The 15140-nt window shown below is 47.0% G+C and overlaps 1 protein-coding gene across 2 annotated transcripts in view; it reads right to left on the reverse strand.

Moving 5' to 3' along the window:
- Positions 1-15140, reverse strand: part of ARAP2 (ArfGAP with RhoGAP domain, ankyrin repeat and PH domain 2) — a 325755-nt gene that overhangs the window by 214308 nt on the left and 96307 nt on the right. For both annotated transcript variants that reach the window (XM_075858963.1, XM_075858955.1), the window contains exon 11: positions 1635-1834. In XM_075858963.1, the coding sequence (XP_075715078.1) occupies positions 1635-1834 (200 nt within the window). The remainder of the gene's footprint in view (positions 1-1634; positions 1835-15140) is intronic.

The raw sequence follows: 15140 nt of genomic DNA on the forward strand, positions 1-15140 counted from the left end.
TCACGCTGGGGTATTGATCAGGAGGTTCCACCTTCTCTTCCCTACTAAACCGGGTCCTCTTAGTAATGGTCCGGTGGCCCCTCATAAAAGGGGGAGTACTGTTAGGGATCTGCCAGATACTACGTCTAGGTATACTCCTGGAATTAATCAATCCACACCTGAGGCCAGACCTGTTAGACTGACACCGTCTCCCACCAACCAGGGTGGCAGGCTCAGGAGTGGGAGAGCCTATCGCGGCCTGGTCAGTCGGAGTTAGCTCCGCCCCCTGTCCTTTATTACCTGCCGTGTTCTCTTCCTCAGTGCTTGTAATTCTTCTGGATTCCTGGCCCCACTGCTGCTTGCTCCAGCCTGCTTCTGCCGTGCTTCTGCCTTGCTGCAGTTCCGCCTTACCTGCTTCGCTTTGCCCCTGGCTTGCTTCCTTCTCCGTACTCACGTTGGTATACTCCACTTCATCCTGGTCCTGACTATTCGTTCACCGCTCCGTTTCCTCGCGGCGTTCCGTGGGCTACCGCCCCTTCCCTTGCGTGTTCCCTGTTTGTTCTCCCGTGCACTTAGACAGCGTAGGGACCGCCGCCCAGTTGTACCCCGTCGCCTAGGGCGGGTCGTTGCAAGTAGGCAGGGACAGGATGGTGGGTAGATTAGGGCTCACTTTCCCTTCACCTCCTTCCTGCCATTACAAATGGCTTGGTCATTAAGGTTTAAAATAGGCTGGTCATTAAGGGGTTAAACACGGCCTAGCAAATGGTGGTCCTGGGTAATTGCCGAGTTTAACACCCCTAGAATCTGACCTGTGAAAAAAGAATAAGCTACAGATCAAGACTTGTACCACCTTATACACATTTTCTTCCACTGTTTGAGTTTTCAATGTATAAATAAGATGAGGTTTGTTACAGGTTTTTTACTTTTTTGTTTTTACTGTACCATTTTGTTATCTATATTTTATTTTATCTTACATTTCATGATACATTGTATGCACCAAACATTGTTTATTTACCTAAATATTCATTTAGATATCAGTTATAAGTACAGTATGTTAATGTTAGGACACAGTAACATACGCTCTTACAACTTTGAATAAGATTAGTCCTATGTGGATGTTTTTAAATACTGCTGGATAATATAAGACAACTCATAAGGTGTAGGAATACTCCTGGAATGGTTTTTCATAGTTTGTGTTTGTCACCTTAACTCCATTGAAGGCAAAATCCCATTGCAAACCTTAGGGGTGAATCAGATCACCCAATATAAATACTTTTTTCACTAATGCTCTATGGTTGAATAGTTATTTTCTAAAATCTTACTAAAAGCCTTCCCAAGAAAATAGGCCAAATAAAAAATTAGGACGTTTTCTTCATATATGATGACAATTTTGTGTAATAAATAAATAAATATATATTACTTAATAGCTAAAAATTAATCTTTGTCATATGTACTGAGGACATTCAGCTATTATGTTAGGATTGTTATAGTAGTTTTCTACTTACATACTGTATTATTGCAATGTGTTTTATTTCTCAATTTTATTTCTCCTGAAGCGAGTGCAATGCAGAAGTTGCAATGCATTTAATAATAAGCAATGAAACGAGCTTTGCTAAAGCAAATAATGACAGCGATGCATCATAGTATTCATTTACCTGCACAGTCCTTGCAGATGACAATACCGAGGTTGATGGATGCCCAGTCAGGATTTGGAGCTTGGCAATCTGCACAACTCCTGTTCGATTCATTGAACCAAATCTTTTCAGCTACTTCATAATTAGCAATAGTATCAGCTATTGAGTGCTGTAATGCTTCAATCCACTCTTGCTTCTCTCTTTCTGACTCTGCTGTAAAGCTAAAAAAATAATTGGTGTATGTTATTTATTTGTTGAGTATTAAAAATCCAACATACTATAAGTAATGACATATTCTATATCTATATATTCAAATAGGTTGTACCATTAATACAACCCCTGTCTAGATATGCCCTATTAAGTGAATATTTACATCATGGGGTCCCCTGCTCGGGACCCTCTCTTTTAGCCAGAGTGGTAAACAGCTGCAATTGGCAGCCCGTAAGTCCATATTTATACAGCAGCATCCATTGCTGGAGAAATGTGCTGCTGTCTGTATCTTTACCTGCTGATAAGATTGGACAACCCCTTTCATGCTAGTATATATCACATAAATAGCAACACTTTGTCAATTACAGGGTGACATTGATGCACATATATGGTACACATTATATTGTCTACAAATGTTGGGCATTAATATTTATTATATGCTTGGCGACATATCAAGGAAAAATTATGATATAGTGGTATTCATACTTTCAGAGCAGAGACGTAAAGTACTAAATTTAAAATTCTACCACTAGATGGCAGCATAGATTGTTGCACTACACTGCTTTGTGTTTTGTGGTGATAATAAATATGTTATGTTTATAGCACACTGTGCGGTAAGAGATGTTATTACACCATTAGGGTCGGTTCACACGTCGGAATCAGTACCAAAAAATGACTGAAATTGCCCCCATTGATTTCAATTGGAGGCAGAGGTGTTTTTTTTCCCGGCTGGCTTTTGGCGGCTCGCGGGAAAAATAAGCGTCCTGTCCTTTCTTGTCACGGTTTCCAGCTCTGACCTCCCATTTGTCACGATGTGGGGTGTGGACCCACTGGGCCGTACCGCGTAGCGGGATGGCAGCTGGCCAAACAGGTAAAGTACAGAGTCTATAGTTCAGAGAGGATACCTGAGGCAATGTAGACAGTAGCAAGGCAGGCACGGCTGGGACCAGGCGGCAGGTAGACGTCAGGCGTGGCGTGGCAGAACAGGCGTGGAATGCAGCACAACACGGCAACAGCTCAGCACGGCACTAGATCGGGATAGCACTGAAACAGGATACAGGTACAGGGAACACTAGGTAACTGGAAGACACTAGGGGACTATTAGAAAGACAAACTTTGGGTAACAAACAATGCTCTGGCAAGGAACAAGAGGGCAGAGCCCCTTTTATAGCCCAGAGCACACTGGGCTAGATTGCAGACTTCCTGCAATCATGCGCCCTGGCCCTTTAAGACGTGCGCACCCTCCGGAGAGAATCTTGATATCCAGAAGTGAGTGTCGGTGCCTCACAGAAGAACAACGCTGCAGAAAACTCAGATGTCCATGGCCACGGCCGTCGAGGGGTAAGTCAGAATGTCGGGCCGTGGCCATAGATGTTACAGTATCCCCCCTCTTATGCCCCCTCTTCTTGGGACTAAAGCAGGAGAGAAACTTCCTCATGAGGATAGGGACATCGATGTTCTCCTCTGGCTCCCAAGACCTCTCTTCTGGACCGAACTCCCTCCAATACATTAAATAAAATGTCCTTTCTCTCACCTTCTTGGTAGCTAGATTCTCCCTTACTTCAAAAGTCCCAGATGAGCCGCCATGGGCCACTGCGGAACTTGGAGTCCTGGAGTAGCGGTTCAGGACCACGGGTTTCAGCAAGGAGACATGGAAGGAGTTAGGGATCTTGAGGATAGGAGGCAGCCGCAGCTTGTAAGACACCGGGTTGATCTGTAGCAGTATTTCAAAGGACCCGAGGAACCTAGGGGTAAATTTGCAGGATGGCACTCTCAGCCGGATATTCCTTGAAGATAACCAGACCTTTGTACCTGGAAGAAACTGAGGAGGAGCCCGTCTTCTTCTATCCTGCTGGCGGTGGACCGCATGAAGAGAAAGGCAGATACAAGATTGGGTCTGTTGCCATATTTGCAGAAAGTCCCTGAAGGTAGCGTCAGCTGCAGGCACCTGGGACATAGTAGAGACAGGAAGAGGTATACGAGGATGTTGGCCGTAGACGATGAAGAACGGACTGGAAGTGGTAGACTCACTAGTGTGGTTATTGTAGGAGAACTCTGCCCACGGGAGCAGCTGCACCCAGTCATCATGTCACCTGGAAACAAAGTGATGCAGATAGTTCTCCATAATCTGGTTAACCCTCTTGACTTGCCCATTAGACTGGGGATGATAGGCCAAAGAGAAGTCCAACTTTACACCGAGGAGACTGCGGAGTGCCCTCCAAAACTTTGAGGTGAACTGGACCCCTCGGTCCGAGACAATATGCAGGGGCAAGCCGTGCATACAGAAGATGTGTTGAATGAAGAGATCAGCCAATCGTATAGCAGAAGACAGACCGGTCAAGGGAACTAAATGATCCATCTTAGAAAATCGATCCACCACAACCCAGATCACACCAGCAGAAGGAGGGAGGTCCATGACAAAGTCCATTGTGACATGCTGCCAGGGAGCAACAGGCACAGGCAGTGGTTGGAGCAGTCCAGCAGGTCTGGAGTGAGCAACTTTATTTGCTGCGCATACCGTGCAAGAGGAGACAAAGTCAATGATGTCTTTGGACAGCGTGGGCCACCAGAACTGGCGGGCGATTAGATCTTGGGTCTTACGAGCACCCGCGTGACCTGCCAGCTTGGAACTGTGACCCCAGCCAAGGATTCTTCCTCTGTCTGTCAGACGCACAAAAGTCCTTGCTGGAGGAATGTCTCGAACTTGCAGGGGGTTCACAGAGAAGATGCAGGAAGGGTCAATAATATTTTGTGGGGACTCCACAGTGTCCTCAGTTTCAAAAGACCTAGACAAGGCATCAGCCCTCACATTCTTTTCGGCAGGTCAGTAGTGGAGCTCGAACCGGAATCGAGCAAAGAACAACGACCACCTGGCTTGACGAGGATTCAACCGCTGGGCCGTCTGTAGGTAGGTCAAGTTCTTGTGATCCGTGAAGACCAGGATTGAATGGACTGCACCCTCCAGAAGAGGTCTTAGCTTCCTTCTTATTGAACACATCAGAGAACATAGAGAAACAAGAAGGGAACCCTGCCAATGACTAAAGCGGAGAAGGCTGCAGTGGCTGGATATGACCCAGACAGCAGTCAAGACACTTCGGACCCCACTGGAGAACCTCTCCAGAGTTCCAATCCAGGACTGGGGCGTGCAAACGGAGCTAAGGCAAACCTAGCAGCACGGGGTTGAAAGGCCTTGAACAGGACAAACAGGGAGATGAGCTCAGCATGAAAAGCTCCCACTTGAAGTCTTAATGGCTTGGTCATAGACACAACTGGGTCAGGCAATGGCAGTCCATCTACTGAGGCAACGATCAACGGCCTTTCCAGCAGGACAGTGGGCAACTGAAGAAGGTCAATAAGGTCTTGGCAAATGAAGTTGGCTGCAGAGCCAGAGTACAGGTAGGCAGAGACCGGATAGGACCTCTCGCCAGCAATGATGGTTACGGAAATGAACAGTTTGGAGGAGAGTTCTCGATTAAATGCAGTGGCGCCCAGAATTGTCTTTCCAACTAAACCTAGGTGCTGGGGTTTTTTGGCTTCTGAGGGCACAGACGCACAACATGGTCAGTGAGGCCGCAATATAAACAGAGTCCAGAGGTGCGCCTGCGCTGTTTCTCCTGGACGGACAACTTTAGCCGGTCCACTTGCATCGGAACCTCAAGCAAAGCAGTAGGAGGAGGCAAGAGGGGTTGCTGGAAGTTGTGCGCCAGTCTAGGAAGCCATCTCTCCTGACGAATTTCATGAGATCTCTCAGCCTTATGTCCACCCGGGTGGCAAGCAGAATCAAGTCGTCCAAGGCAGGTGGCAGATCACAAGCAGCCAGTTCGTCCTTGATTTCAGATGATAGACTGTGCCAAAAGAATGCCACCAAGGCCTCATTGTTCCAGGATAGTTCTTCTGCCAGGGTCCGGAACTGGATGGTGTGTTCGCCCATGGAGGTGTCCTCCAGGCGACGGTTAAAAATAGCAGTAGCTGCCAAAGAGACTCGTCCTGGCTCTTCGAAAACAGTTCGAAATAACTGTACGAACCCCTGGAAGTCTTGGGTCTCGGTTTCCTGACGTTCGCAGATAGGGTTTGCCCATGCCAGGGCCTTGCCGGAAAGTAGAGACACGATGAAGGCGATCTTGATTCTGTCCGAAGAAAATGCTTGGGCGTGCAGTGTAAAATGGATATAGCATTGGTTCAGAAACCGCCGGCACGTACTTGCGTCTCCATAGAAGCGAGAAGGTGATGGCAGCGAGAACCGAGGATCCGAGCCAGAACTACCAGTAGGGTCGATCTGAGGAGCTTGCATAGAGGCAGGATGGGAAGCAACTAGCGTCCCTAGCTGCTATACCATGGAGTCCACTGCCACAAGAAGTTGATCCTGTCTTGCTCGAAGATCCTGCAGTTCCACCTGCATGGCTTGGGAGGGTGACATGCCTTTGAATTGACCAGCGGAGTCCATGGCCAGAGCGTACTGTCAAGATGTGGGGCGTGGATCCACTGGGCCGTACCGCGCAGCGGGATGGCAGCTGGCCAAACAGGTAAAGTACAGAGTCTATAGTTCAGAGAGGATACCTGAGGCAATGTAGACAGTAGCAAGGCAGGCACGGCTGGGACCAGGCAGCAGGTAGATGTCAGGCGTGGCAGAACAGGCGTGGAATGCAGCACAACATGGCAACAGCTCAGAACGGCACTAGATCAGGATAGCATGGAAACGGGATACAGGAACAGGGAACACTGGGAAACTGGAAGACACTAGGGGACCATTAGCAAGACAAACTTTGGGTAACGAACAACGCTCTGGCAAGGAATAAGAGGGCAGAGCCCCTTTTATAGCCCAGGGCATCCTGAGCTAGATTGCAGACTTCCTGCAATTATGCGCGCACTGGCCCTTTAAGACCGTGCACGTGCGGGCGCGCCCTCCGGAGATAGTCTCGATATCCGGAAGTGAGTTTCGGCACCTCACAGGAGGACAATGCTGCAGGGAACTCGGATGTCCATGGCCACGGCCGTCGAGGGGTAAGTCAGAATGACGGGCTGTGGCCATAGACGTTACACCATTGAATCAACGGGAGGCAGAAAAAAACTGTGGCGCTCTTTTCCGAGTGTTTTTGGCTGCATTAGCTTCAATGGCCGCAGGAAAAAAAAGCTGTGAACAATACAGCAGAAAATGCAGAGAAATGTGTAGGCAGTTAAAAATCTGCCCCAAAATTCCTGACAGAATTGTGAGGCAGATTTTTTCTGCCTGCAAAAACATCTGTGCACACAGGGCCTTAAAGAGGCTCTGTCACCAGATTTTGCAACCCCTATCTCGTATTGCAGTAGATCGGCGCTGCAATGTAGATAAGAGTAACGTTTTTTGTTTTTTTTTAAACGAGCATTTTTGGCCAAGTTATGAGCATTTTTATATTTATGCAAATGAGGCTTTCTAAAGTACAACTGGGCATGTTTAAAGTTATGTACAAGTGGGCGTGTATTGTGTGTGTACATCTGGGCGTTTTTACTTCTTTTACTAGCTGGGCGTTGTGAATAGAAGTGTATGATGCTGACGAATCAGCATCATCCACTTCTCTTCGTCAACACCCAGCTTCTGGCAGTGCAGAGACACACAGCGTGTTCTCGAGAGATCACGCTGTGACGTCACTTCCTGCCCCAGGTCCTGCATCGTGTCAGACGAGCGAGGACACATCTGCACCAGGCGATAGAGGATACAGTTGATTCTGCAGCAGCATCGGCGTTTGCAGGTAAGTCGATGTAGCCTCTGTCGCCTGGTGCCGATGTGTCCTCGCTCGTCCGACACGATGCAGGGCCTGGGGCACGAAGTGAGTGACGTCACAGCGTGATCTTTCGAGAACACGCTGTGTGTCTGTGCACTGCCAGAAGCTGGGCGTTGTGAAGAGAAGTGGATGATGCTGATTCGTCAGCATCATACGCTTCTATTCACAACGCCCAGCTAGTAAAAGAAGTAAAAACGCCCAGATGTACATACACAATACACGCCCAGTTGTACTTTAACTTTAAACACGCCCAGTTGTACTTTAGAAAGCCTCATTTGCATAAATATAAAAATGGTCATAACTTGGCCAAAAATGCTCGTTTTAAAAAAAAACAAAAAACGTTACTCTTATCTACATTGCAGCGCCGATCTGCTGCAATAGCAGATAGGGGTTGCAAAATCTGGTGACAGAGCCTCTTTAAGTACATTTATTAAATACACACGGATCTCAGTTCATTATTGATTATTATTGATGTGCTGAGAAATACCACAACTCTATTCACACCATCTATTTTATGTGGTGCACATTCGCCACATATGCATACAATGTATGGCCCCGCAACGTATTGAACTCTATGCCATTCAGCTGCACATGTTGCCCATTGACTCCCACTGTAAAAAAAAGTAAAAAAGTACACTGCACAGAATATAATTTTTTTTAGATGACTACACTTATCAATACAGTGGAAATGAGGAATACCAACAAACAAACACACACGCACAAGGACACACGTTTGGCATGCATCAGGCCCATTATACCATATAGATACGTTGGACATACAGTATATTTAAGATTTTCCAGACATAAACTGTGTACCTCAAACTGCTGTAAATAGTGCCTACGTTTAGTAACCTCAAGTTTCTATTCCTCACCCTAAATTGAAAGCTCATGTGAACAGGGCCCTCTATCCTACTATACATTCCTATCCTCCATTTTGTATCGGCATTATTTATTTAATAATGTTTGTGATTGGAACTGCAGTAGTGATTCTTTTCCTCATGTATTATAGAGACAGAATGTGATATTGCTATGATAATATTATTACACCTAGATTAGGTGGAGACAGGATATTTTGATTGACCCCAGGTTATCTTATAGGCATTTTACATGTTATAAATAGTACAGTATTATGGAAATTCAACAATGGTCAATAAGGTCGTAGGTTAAAGTGGACCTATCACTATTTTGTCTCTCATGAAAAACGCTCAGGTCAAGAGCTGAACACCTTTATATAATTTATTTTCTGTAGGAGTTGGGGGGGATAGTTATTCTGCTCATCATGTAAATAGCAAATATACCGGACTTGATAATCGGGCCCAGGTTGGTTCTGCATTATTTAAGTACATTAGGCAAATGTTTTGGGGACTTTAATGTCCCCCACAGAAAATTAAAGGCATTTTCCAGGAATTTAATATTGACAACCTATCCTTAGATAGGTCTTCAAAATGTGATCGGTGGGTGTTGAACTCTTGGAACCCTCATTGATCAGCTGAATGAAGGGATACATGAGACTGAGCTGCTGTACCAGGTACAGCCACAATCCTATGCACATGCGCTGTTTTAGTGGACCTATTATTATTTGGTCTCTCATGAAAAATGTACAGATCAAGAGCTGAACACCTTTTTATTATCACTTTTCTGTAAAGTATAGATGTATCCAATTTTACAAGTTTATATTGACGCTGTAACGACGGGGGGTAGGGAAACGGACAAGTGAGCCCTAATCTACCCGCCACTCTGTCCCTGCCTACTTGCAATGACCCGCCCTAGGCGACGGGGTACAACTGGGCGGCGGTCCCTACGATCAGTAAGTGCACGAGACAAACATACAAGGGAATACAAAGCAAAGGGAAAGGGGCAGTTGCCCACGGCAACACCTTGAGCAACCAGAGTGGTGAACGAGCCAAGTCAAAACAGGAGTGCACGAGGTACCAAACGCAGAGCAGGAGAGTAGTCAGTAAGCCAGGGTCAGTATGGAGCAGGATCAAATAGTTAGGAGCTGTAGCTGGGCCAGGAAACCACACGAGAAGAATCACAAGCAAAGGAGGAACAGGAAAGGCAGGTATAAATAGACAGAGGGCGGGAGCTAGCTCCGTCTGGCCAGACTGCGATAGGCTCTCCCAGTCCTAAGCCTGCCATCCTGAGTGGTGGAAGATGGAGTCAGTCTCAGAGACGTAGATTCAGGTGCAGACTGATTACCTATGGGAGTTAACCCCGAAGCTGTGCCTGGCAGATCCTTTACAGTACCCCCCCTTTTATGAGGGGCCACCGGACCCTTTCTAAGGGGACCTGGTTTACTGGGGAAAACGAAGGTGGAACTTCCTGACTAATACCAAAGCGTGAACATCCCGGGCGAGTACCCAAGTCCTCTCCTCAGGCCCGTATCCTCTCCAATGGACCGGGTACTGGAGGGAACCTTGGACCATCTTGCTGTCCACAATCTTGCCCACCTCGAATTCCACCCCCTCAGGGGTGAGAACGGGAACAGGAGGTTTCCTCGAGGGAGCCAAGGACGGGGAGCAGCGTTTAAGGAGGGAGGCATGAAACACGTCGTGTATACGAAAATATGGGGGTAACTCCAGCCGGAAGGAGACAGGATTGAGGACTTCAATGACATTATACGGCCCAATAAATCGGGGAGCAAACTTCTTGGACGGGACCTTAAGACGCAGGTTCCTAGACGATAACCACACCAGATCCCCGACCATAAACAAGGGGTTAGCAGAACGTTTTCTATCAGCCTGAGTTTTTTGTACGCTCTGGGACGCCTCTAGGTTCTTCTGAACCTGGGCCCAGACTGTGCACAGTTCCCGATGAACGACCTCTACCTCGGGATTGTTGGAACTACCAGGTGAAACGGAGGAGAACCGTGGATTAAACCCAAAATTACAGAAAAAGGGGGAGACCAATGACGAGTTGCTGACCCGGTTATTAAGGGAAAATTCGGCGAGGGGAAAGAATGAGACCCAATCATATTGACAGTCAGAGATAAAACACCTTAAATATTGTTCTAGAGATTGATTAGTCCTCTCAGTTTGGCCATTGGTTTTAGGATGGAAGGCAGAGGAGAAGGACAGATCAATCTCCAACTTTTTACAGAAGGCTCTCCAAAACAATGAAACAAAATGTACCCCTCTGTCTGAAACAATATTGACAGGGACCCCATGGAGACGCAGGATGTGTTTGACAAACAAGGTAGCTAACGTCTTGGCGTTGGGTAGTTTCATGAGGGGCACAAAGTGGCACATCTTACTGAAGCGGTCTACTACCACCCACACCACCGACTTGCCTTGGGATGGAGGCAAATCGGTGATAAAATCCATGGAGAAATGTGTCCAAGATCTCTGGGGAATGGGCAAGGAACGTAGTAAGCCCGCTGGTCGGGACCTGGGAGTCTTGGACCTAGCACAAACCTCACAAGTGGCGACATAGGCCTTAACGTCTTTAGGCAACCCAGGCCACCAATAGTTTCTGGCAATGAGGTGTTTGGTACCCAGGATGCCTGGATGACCAGATAGTGCGGAGTCATGATTTTCCCTAAGTACCCTTAGACGGTATTGCAGGGGAACAAACAGCTTGTCCTCAGGAAGGTTCCCGGGAGCTGAACATTGATCAGCCGCAATTTTAGAGACTAAATCAAAATCAATAGAATAAATGATTATACCATGAGGCAAAATACAAGCAGGATCTTCCTCCGAAGGAGGGCTGGCCATGAAGCTACGCGACAGTGCATCAGCCTTAATATTTTTAGACCCAGCCCTATAGGTAACCAAAAAGTTGAATCTGGTAAAAAATAGCGCCCATCGAGCTTGTCTCGGGTTTAGCCTCCGGGCAGATTCTAGGAAAACCAGATTCTTGTGGTCGGTAAGGACCGTTACCTGGTGCCTAGCCCCCTCCAGGAAGTGGCGCCACTCTTCAAATGCCCATTTAATGGCTAAGAGTTTGCGGTTGCCAATATCATAGTTACTCTCAGTGGGCGAAAACTTCCTGGAGAAGTAGGCACAGGGGCGGAGATGGGTGAGGGAACTGGTTCCCTGGGACAAGACAGCCCCCACTCCCACGTCGAATGCGTCAACTTCCACGATAAATGGCTCTATTTGGTTGGGCTGAACCAGCACAGGGGCCGAGATAAAGCACTTCTTAAGGACCTCAAAATCCTGGACAGCCTCAGGAGGCCAGTGGAGGAGATCAGCACCTTTGCAAGGGAGGTCCGTAAGAGGCTTAGCGATGACCGAGAAGTTAGCAATAAATCTCCTGTAATAATTAGCGAACCCCAAAAAACACTGTAACGCCTTCAGGGAGGCAGGTTGGACCCATTCCACCACAGCCTGAACCTTGGCGGGGTCCATGCGGAATTCATGAGGAGTGAGGATTTGACCCAAAAATTGTATCTCCTGTACCCCAAACACACATTTTTTGGTTTTCGCAAACAGTTTGTTTTCCCGAAGGACCTGGAGCACCTTCCTGACATGCTCAATGTGGGAGGACCAGTCCTTGGAAAACACCAGTATGTCATCAAGGTACACTACAAGAAAATTACCCAGGTAATCTCTCAAAATCTCATTTATGAAATTCTGGAAGACCGCAGGAGCATTACACAACCCAAAGGGCATGACGAGGTATTCGAAATGACCTTCGGGCGTTTTAAACGCAGTCTTCCACTCATCCCCCTCTTTGCTGCGGATAAGGTTATACGCCCCCCGTAGATCAAACTTAGAGAACCATTGGGCCCCCTGAACCTGATTAAAGAGATCAGGAATCAAAGGAAGGGGATACTGGTTCCTTACAGTGACCTTATTCAGGTTACGGTAGTCAATGCATGGCCTAAGACCACCATCCTTCTTCCCTACGAAGAAGAAGCCAGCACATACCGGAGAAGTAGAGGGGCGAATGTAACCCTTGGCCAGGCATACCTGGATATACTCTCTCATGGCTTCACGTTCGGGACAAGAAAGATTAAATATCCTACCCTTAGGAAGCTTAGCTCCTGGTACCAAATCAATCAAAGGCATAGCAAGAGACATAGCAAATTCCACAGACATGATAATAGCAGAGGACCCTGAATCCACGAAGGCACTGCCAGTAGCAGACCTACCACCAAAAGAGACCTGAAAGGGAAGCAAGATCTTATTACGTTTCATATTTACGGGAAATACCTGTGCGCCCAAGTGACCTCCCCGATGATCACTTAGGCGCGGAAGTTCTCCGGCTGAATTCTTACGCTTAGGACAGTTGTTCACTTGATGCTTGTCATCCCCACAGTAGAAGCAGAGACCATTCTTCCTGCGGAAATCTCTATGTTGTTGGGGGGACACGGAGGCCTCGAGTTGCATAGGTACCTCTGAGTCTTCCGGGGAGGAACAAAGCAACGGAACCTCGGGAGGCATCATGGGGGAGTCGGAGGAGAAAACACATAAACGTTCACGTTGTCGTTCCCTGAGACGTCGGTCAAGTCGTACCGCTAAAGCCATAACCTGGTCTAGGGAGTCAGAAGAGGGATAGCTAACTAGCAGGTCTTTCAGGGCATTCGACAGACCCAACCTAAACTGGCACCTTAAGGCAGGGTCATTCCACCGAGAAACTACGCACCACTTCCTAAAGTCAGAACAATACTCCTCAACAGGTCTCTTACCCTGACGTAAGGTCACCAGCTGACTCTCGGCAAAGGCAGTCCTGTCAGTCTCGTCATAAATGAGTCCGAGAGCAGAAAAGAAATGATCAACGGAGGAAAGTTCAGGGGCGTCAGGAGCCAAGGAGAAGGCCCACTCTTGGGGCCCTTCCTGGAGCCGGGACATAATTATACCCACCCGCTGGCTCTCAGAACCTGAGGAATGAGGCTTTAAGCGAAAGTAAAGCCTACAACTCTCCCGAAAGGAGAGAAAAGCCCTCCGGTCCCCAGAGAACCGGTCGGGCAACTTGAGGTGGGGTTCAAGAGGTGAAGTGAGGGGAACTACCAAGGTAGCATCAGGCTGGTTGACCCTCTGAGCCAGGGCCTGGACCTGTAGGGAGAGACCCTGCATTTGCTGAGCCAGGGTCTCAAGGGGGTCCATAGTGGTGTCAGGGACCAGGGTAGACTAGGTATGGGCTTGTGATTATGTAACGACGGGGGGTAGGGAAACGGACAAGTGAGCCCTAATCTACCCGCCACTCTGTCCCTGCCTACTTGCAACGACCCGCCCTAGGCGACGGGGTACAACTGGGTGGCGGTCCCTACGCTCAGTAAGTGCACGAGACAAACATACAAGGGAATACAAAGCAAAGGGAAAGGGGCAGTTGCCCACGGCAACACCGTGAGCAACCAGAGTGGTGAACGAGCCAAGTCAAACCAGGAGTGCACGAGGTACCAAACGCAGAGCAGGAGAGTAGTCAGTAAGCCAGGGTCAGTATGGAGCAGGATCAAATAGTTAGGAGCTGTAGCTGGGCCAGGAAACCACACGAGAAGAATCACAAGCAAAGGAGGAACAGGAAAGGCAGGTATAAATAGACAGAGGGCGGGAGCTAGCTCCGTCTGGCCAGACTGCGATAGGTTCTCCCACTCCTAAGCCTGCCATCCTGAGTGGTGGAAGATGGAGTCAGTCTCAGAGACGTAGATTCAGGTGCAGACTGATTACCTATGGGAGTTAACCCCAAAGCTGTGCCTGGCAGATCCTTTACAGACGCTGATAACTTGCTGCAGCAATGTCACACCATAAAAGTAATTGAAAAGCCATTAAAAAAGTCAAGTTAAAGCTTCATTATACTATGTATTTAAAAGTCAAGATAAAGATGGCTACATCTGTAGCTATTTTGCTCATCATATTAATAGCTATTATATCTCACTTTATAATTAGGTCCAGGTCTGCTCTGCATTATTGTTAGTATATCAAGTCAATGTTTTTGGGGCTTCATTGACCCGACAGAAATATCCTTAGGGTAGGCCATCAATATTTGATTGTTGGGGATTGGACTCCTAGGACCCCTGCTGGTCAGCAGAATAAAGGATTGAAAAGGACTACGCTTCTGTACCTGGCGCAGTCACAATCGTATGTATGATGATGTGCCTGTGTAAACAATGAATGGAACATGGAGCTTGCTGGAGTATCACATCCCCTTTATTCAGCTGATTAGAGGGGGTCCCTGGAGTCAGACTCCCACCCATCTAATATTGATGGCCTATCCTATGTTCTAGAATACCCCTTTAATACTAAAAATACAGATGTGTTTAGGTTTTAACTCCTTTACATTAAGATTCAAATTTGTTTTTACTATTTATTTAAGACAATTTTTTTTGAGAACAGCTAAAGAGCTTGCTTGCAATAAAAATTTCCTAGAAGGACCAATCATTGCTCAAATTACATAAGATTTCAAGATACTGTAATTTAGTATAATAAAACATATCATTACAATATTAAAATAAATCCCACCGAGTCAAATCAATTCTGGTATATGAAACCAGACATGATATAAATAAGAAATGGCTAAGAACTAGAAGATGAGGACAACTCAAAAACGTAAATGTATAAGCACTTTTTATTTTTTTTAATTTGTATACATATATATTATAAATAATTATATATTT

This window comes from Rhinoderma darwinii, chromosome 1, assembly GCF_050947455.1.
Source record: "Rhinoderma darwinii isolate aRhiDar2 chromosome 1, aRhiDar2.hap1, whole genome shotgun sequence".
Taxonomy (NCBI): domain Eukaryota; kingdom Metazoa; phylum Chordata; class Amphibia; order Anura; family Rhinodermatidae; genus Rhinoderma; species Rhinoderma darwinii.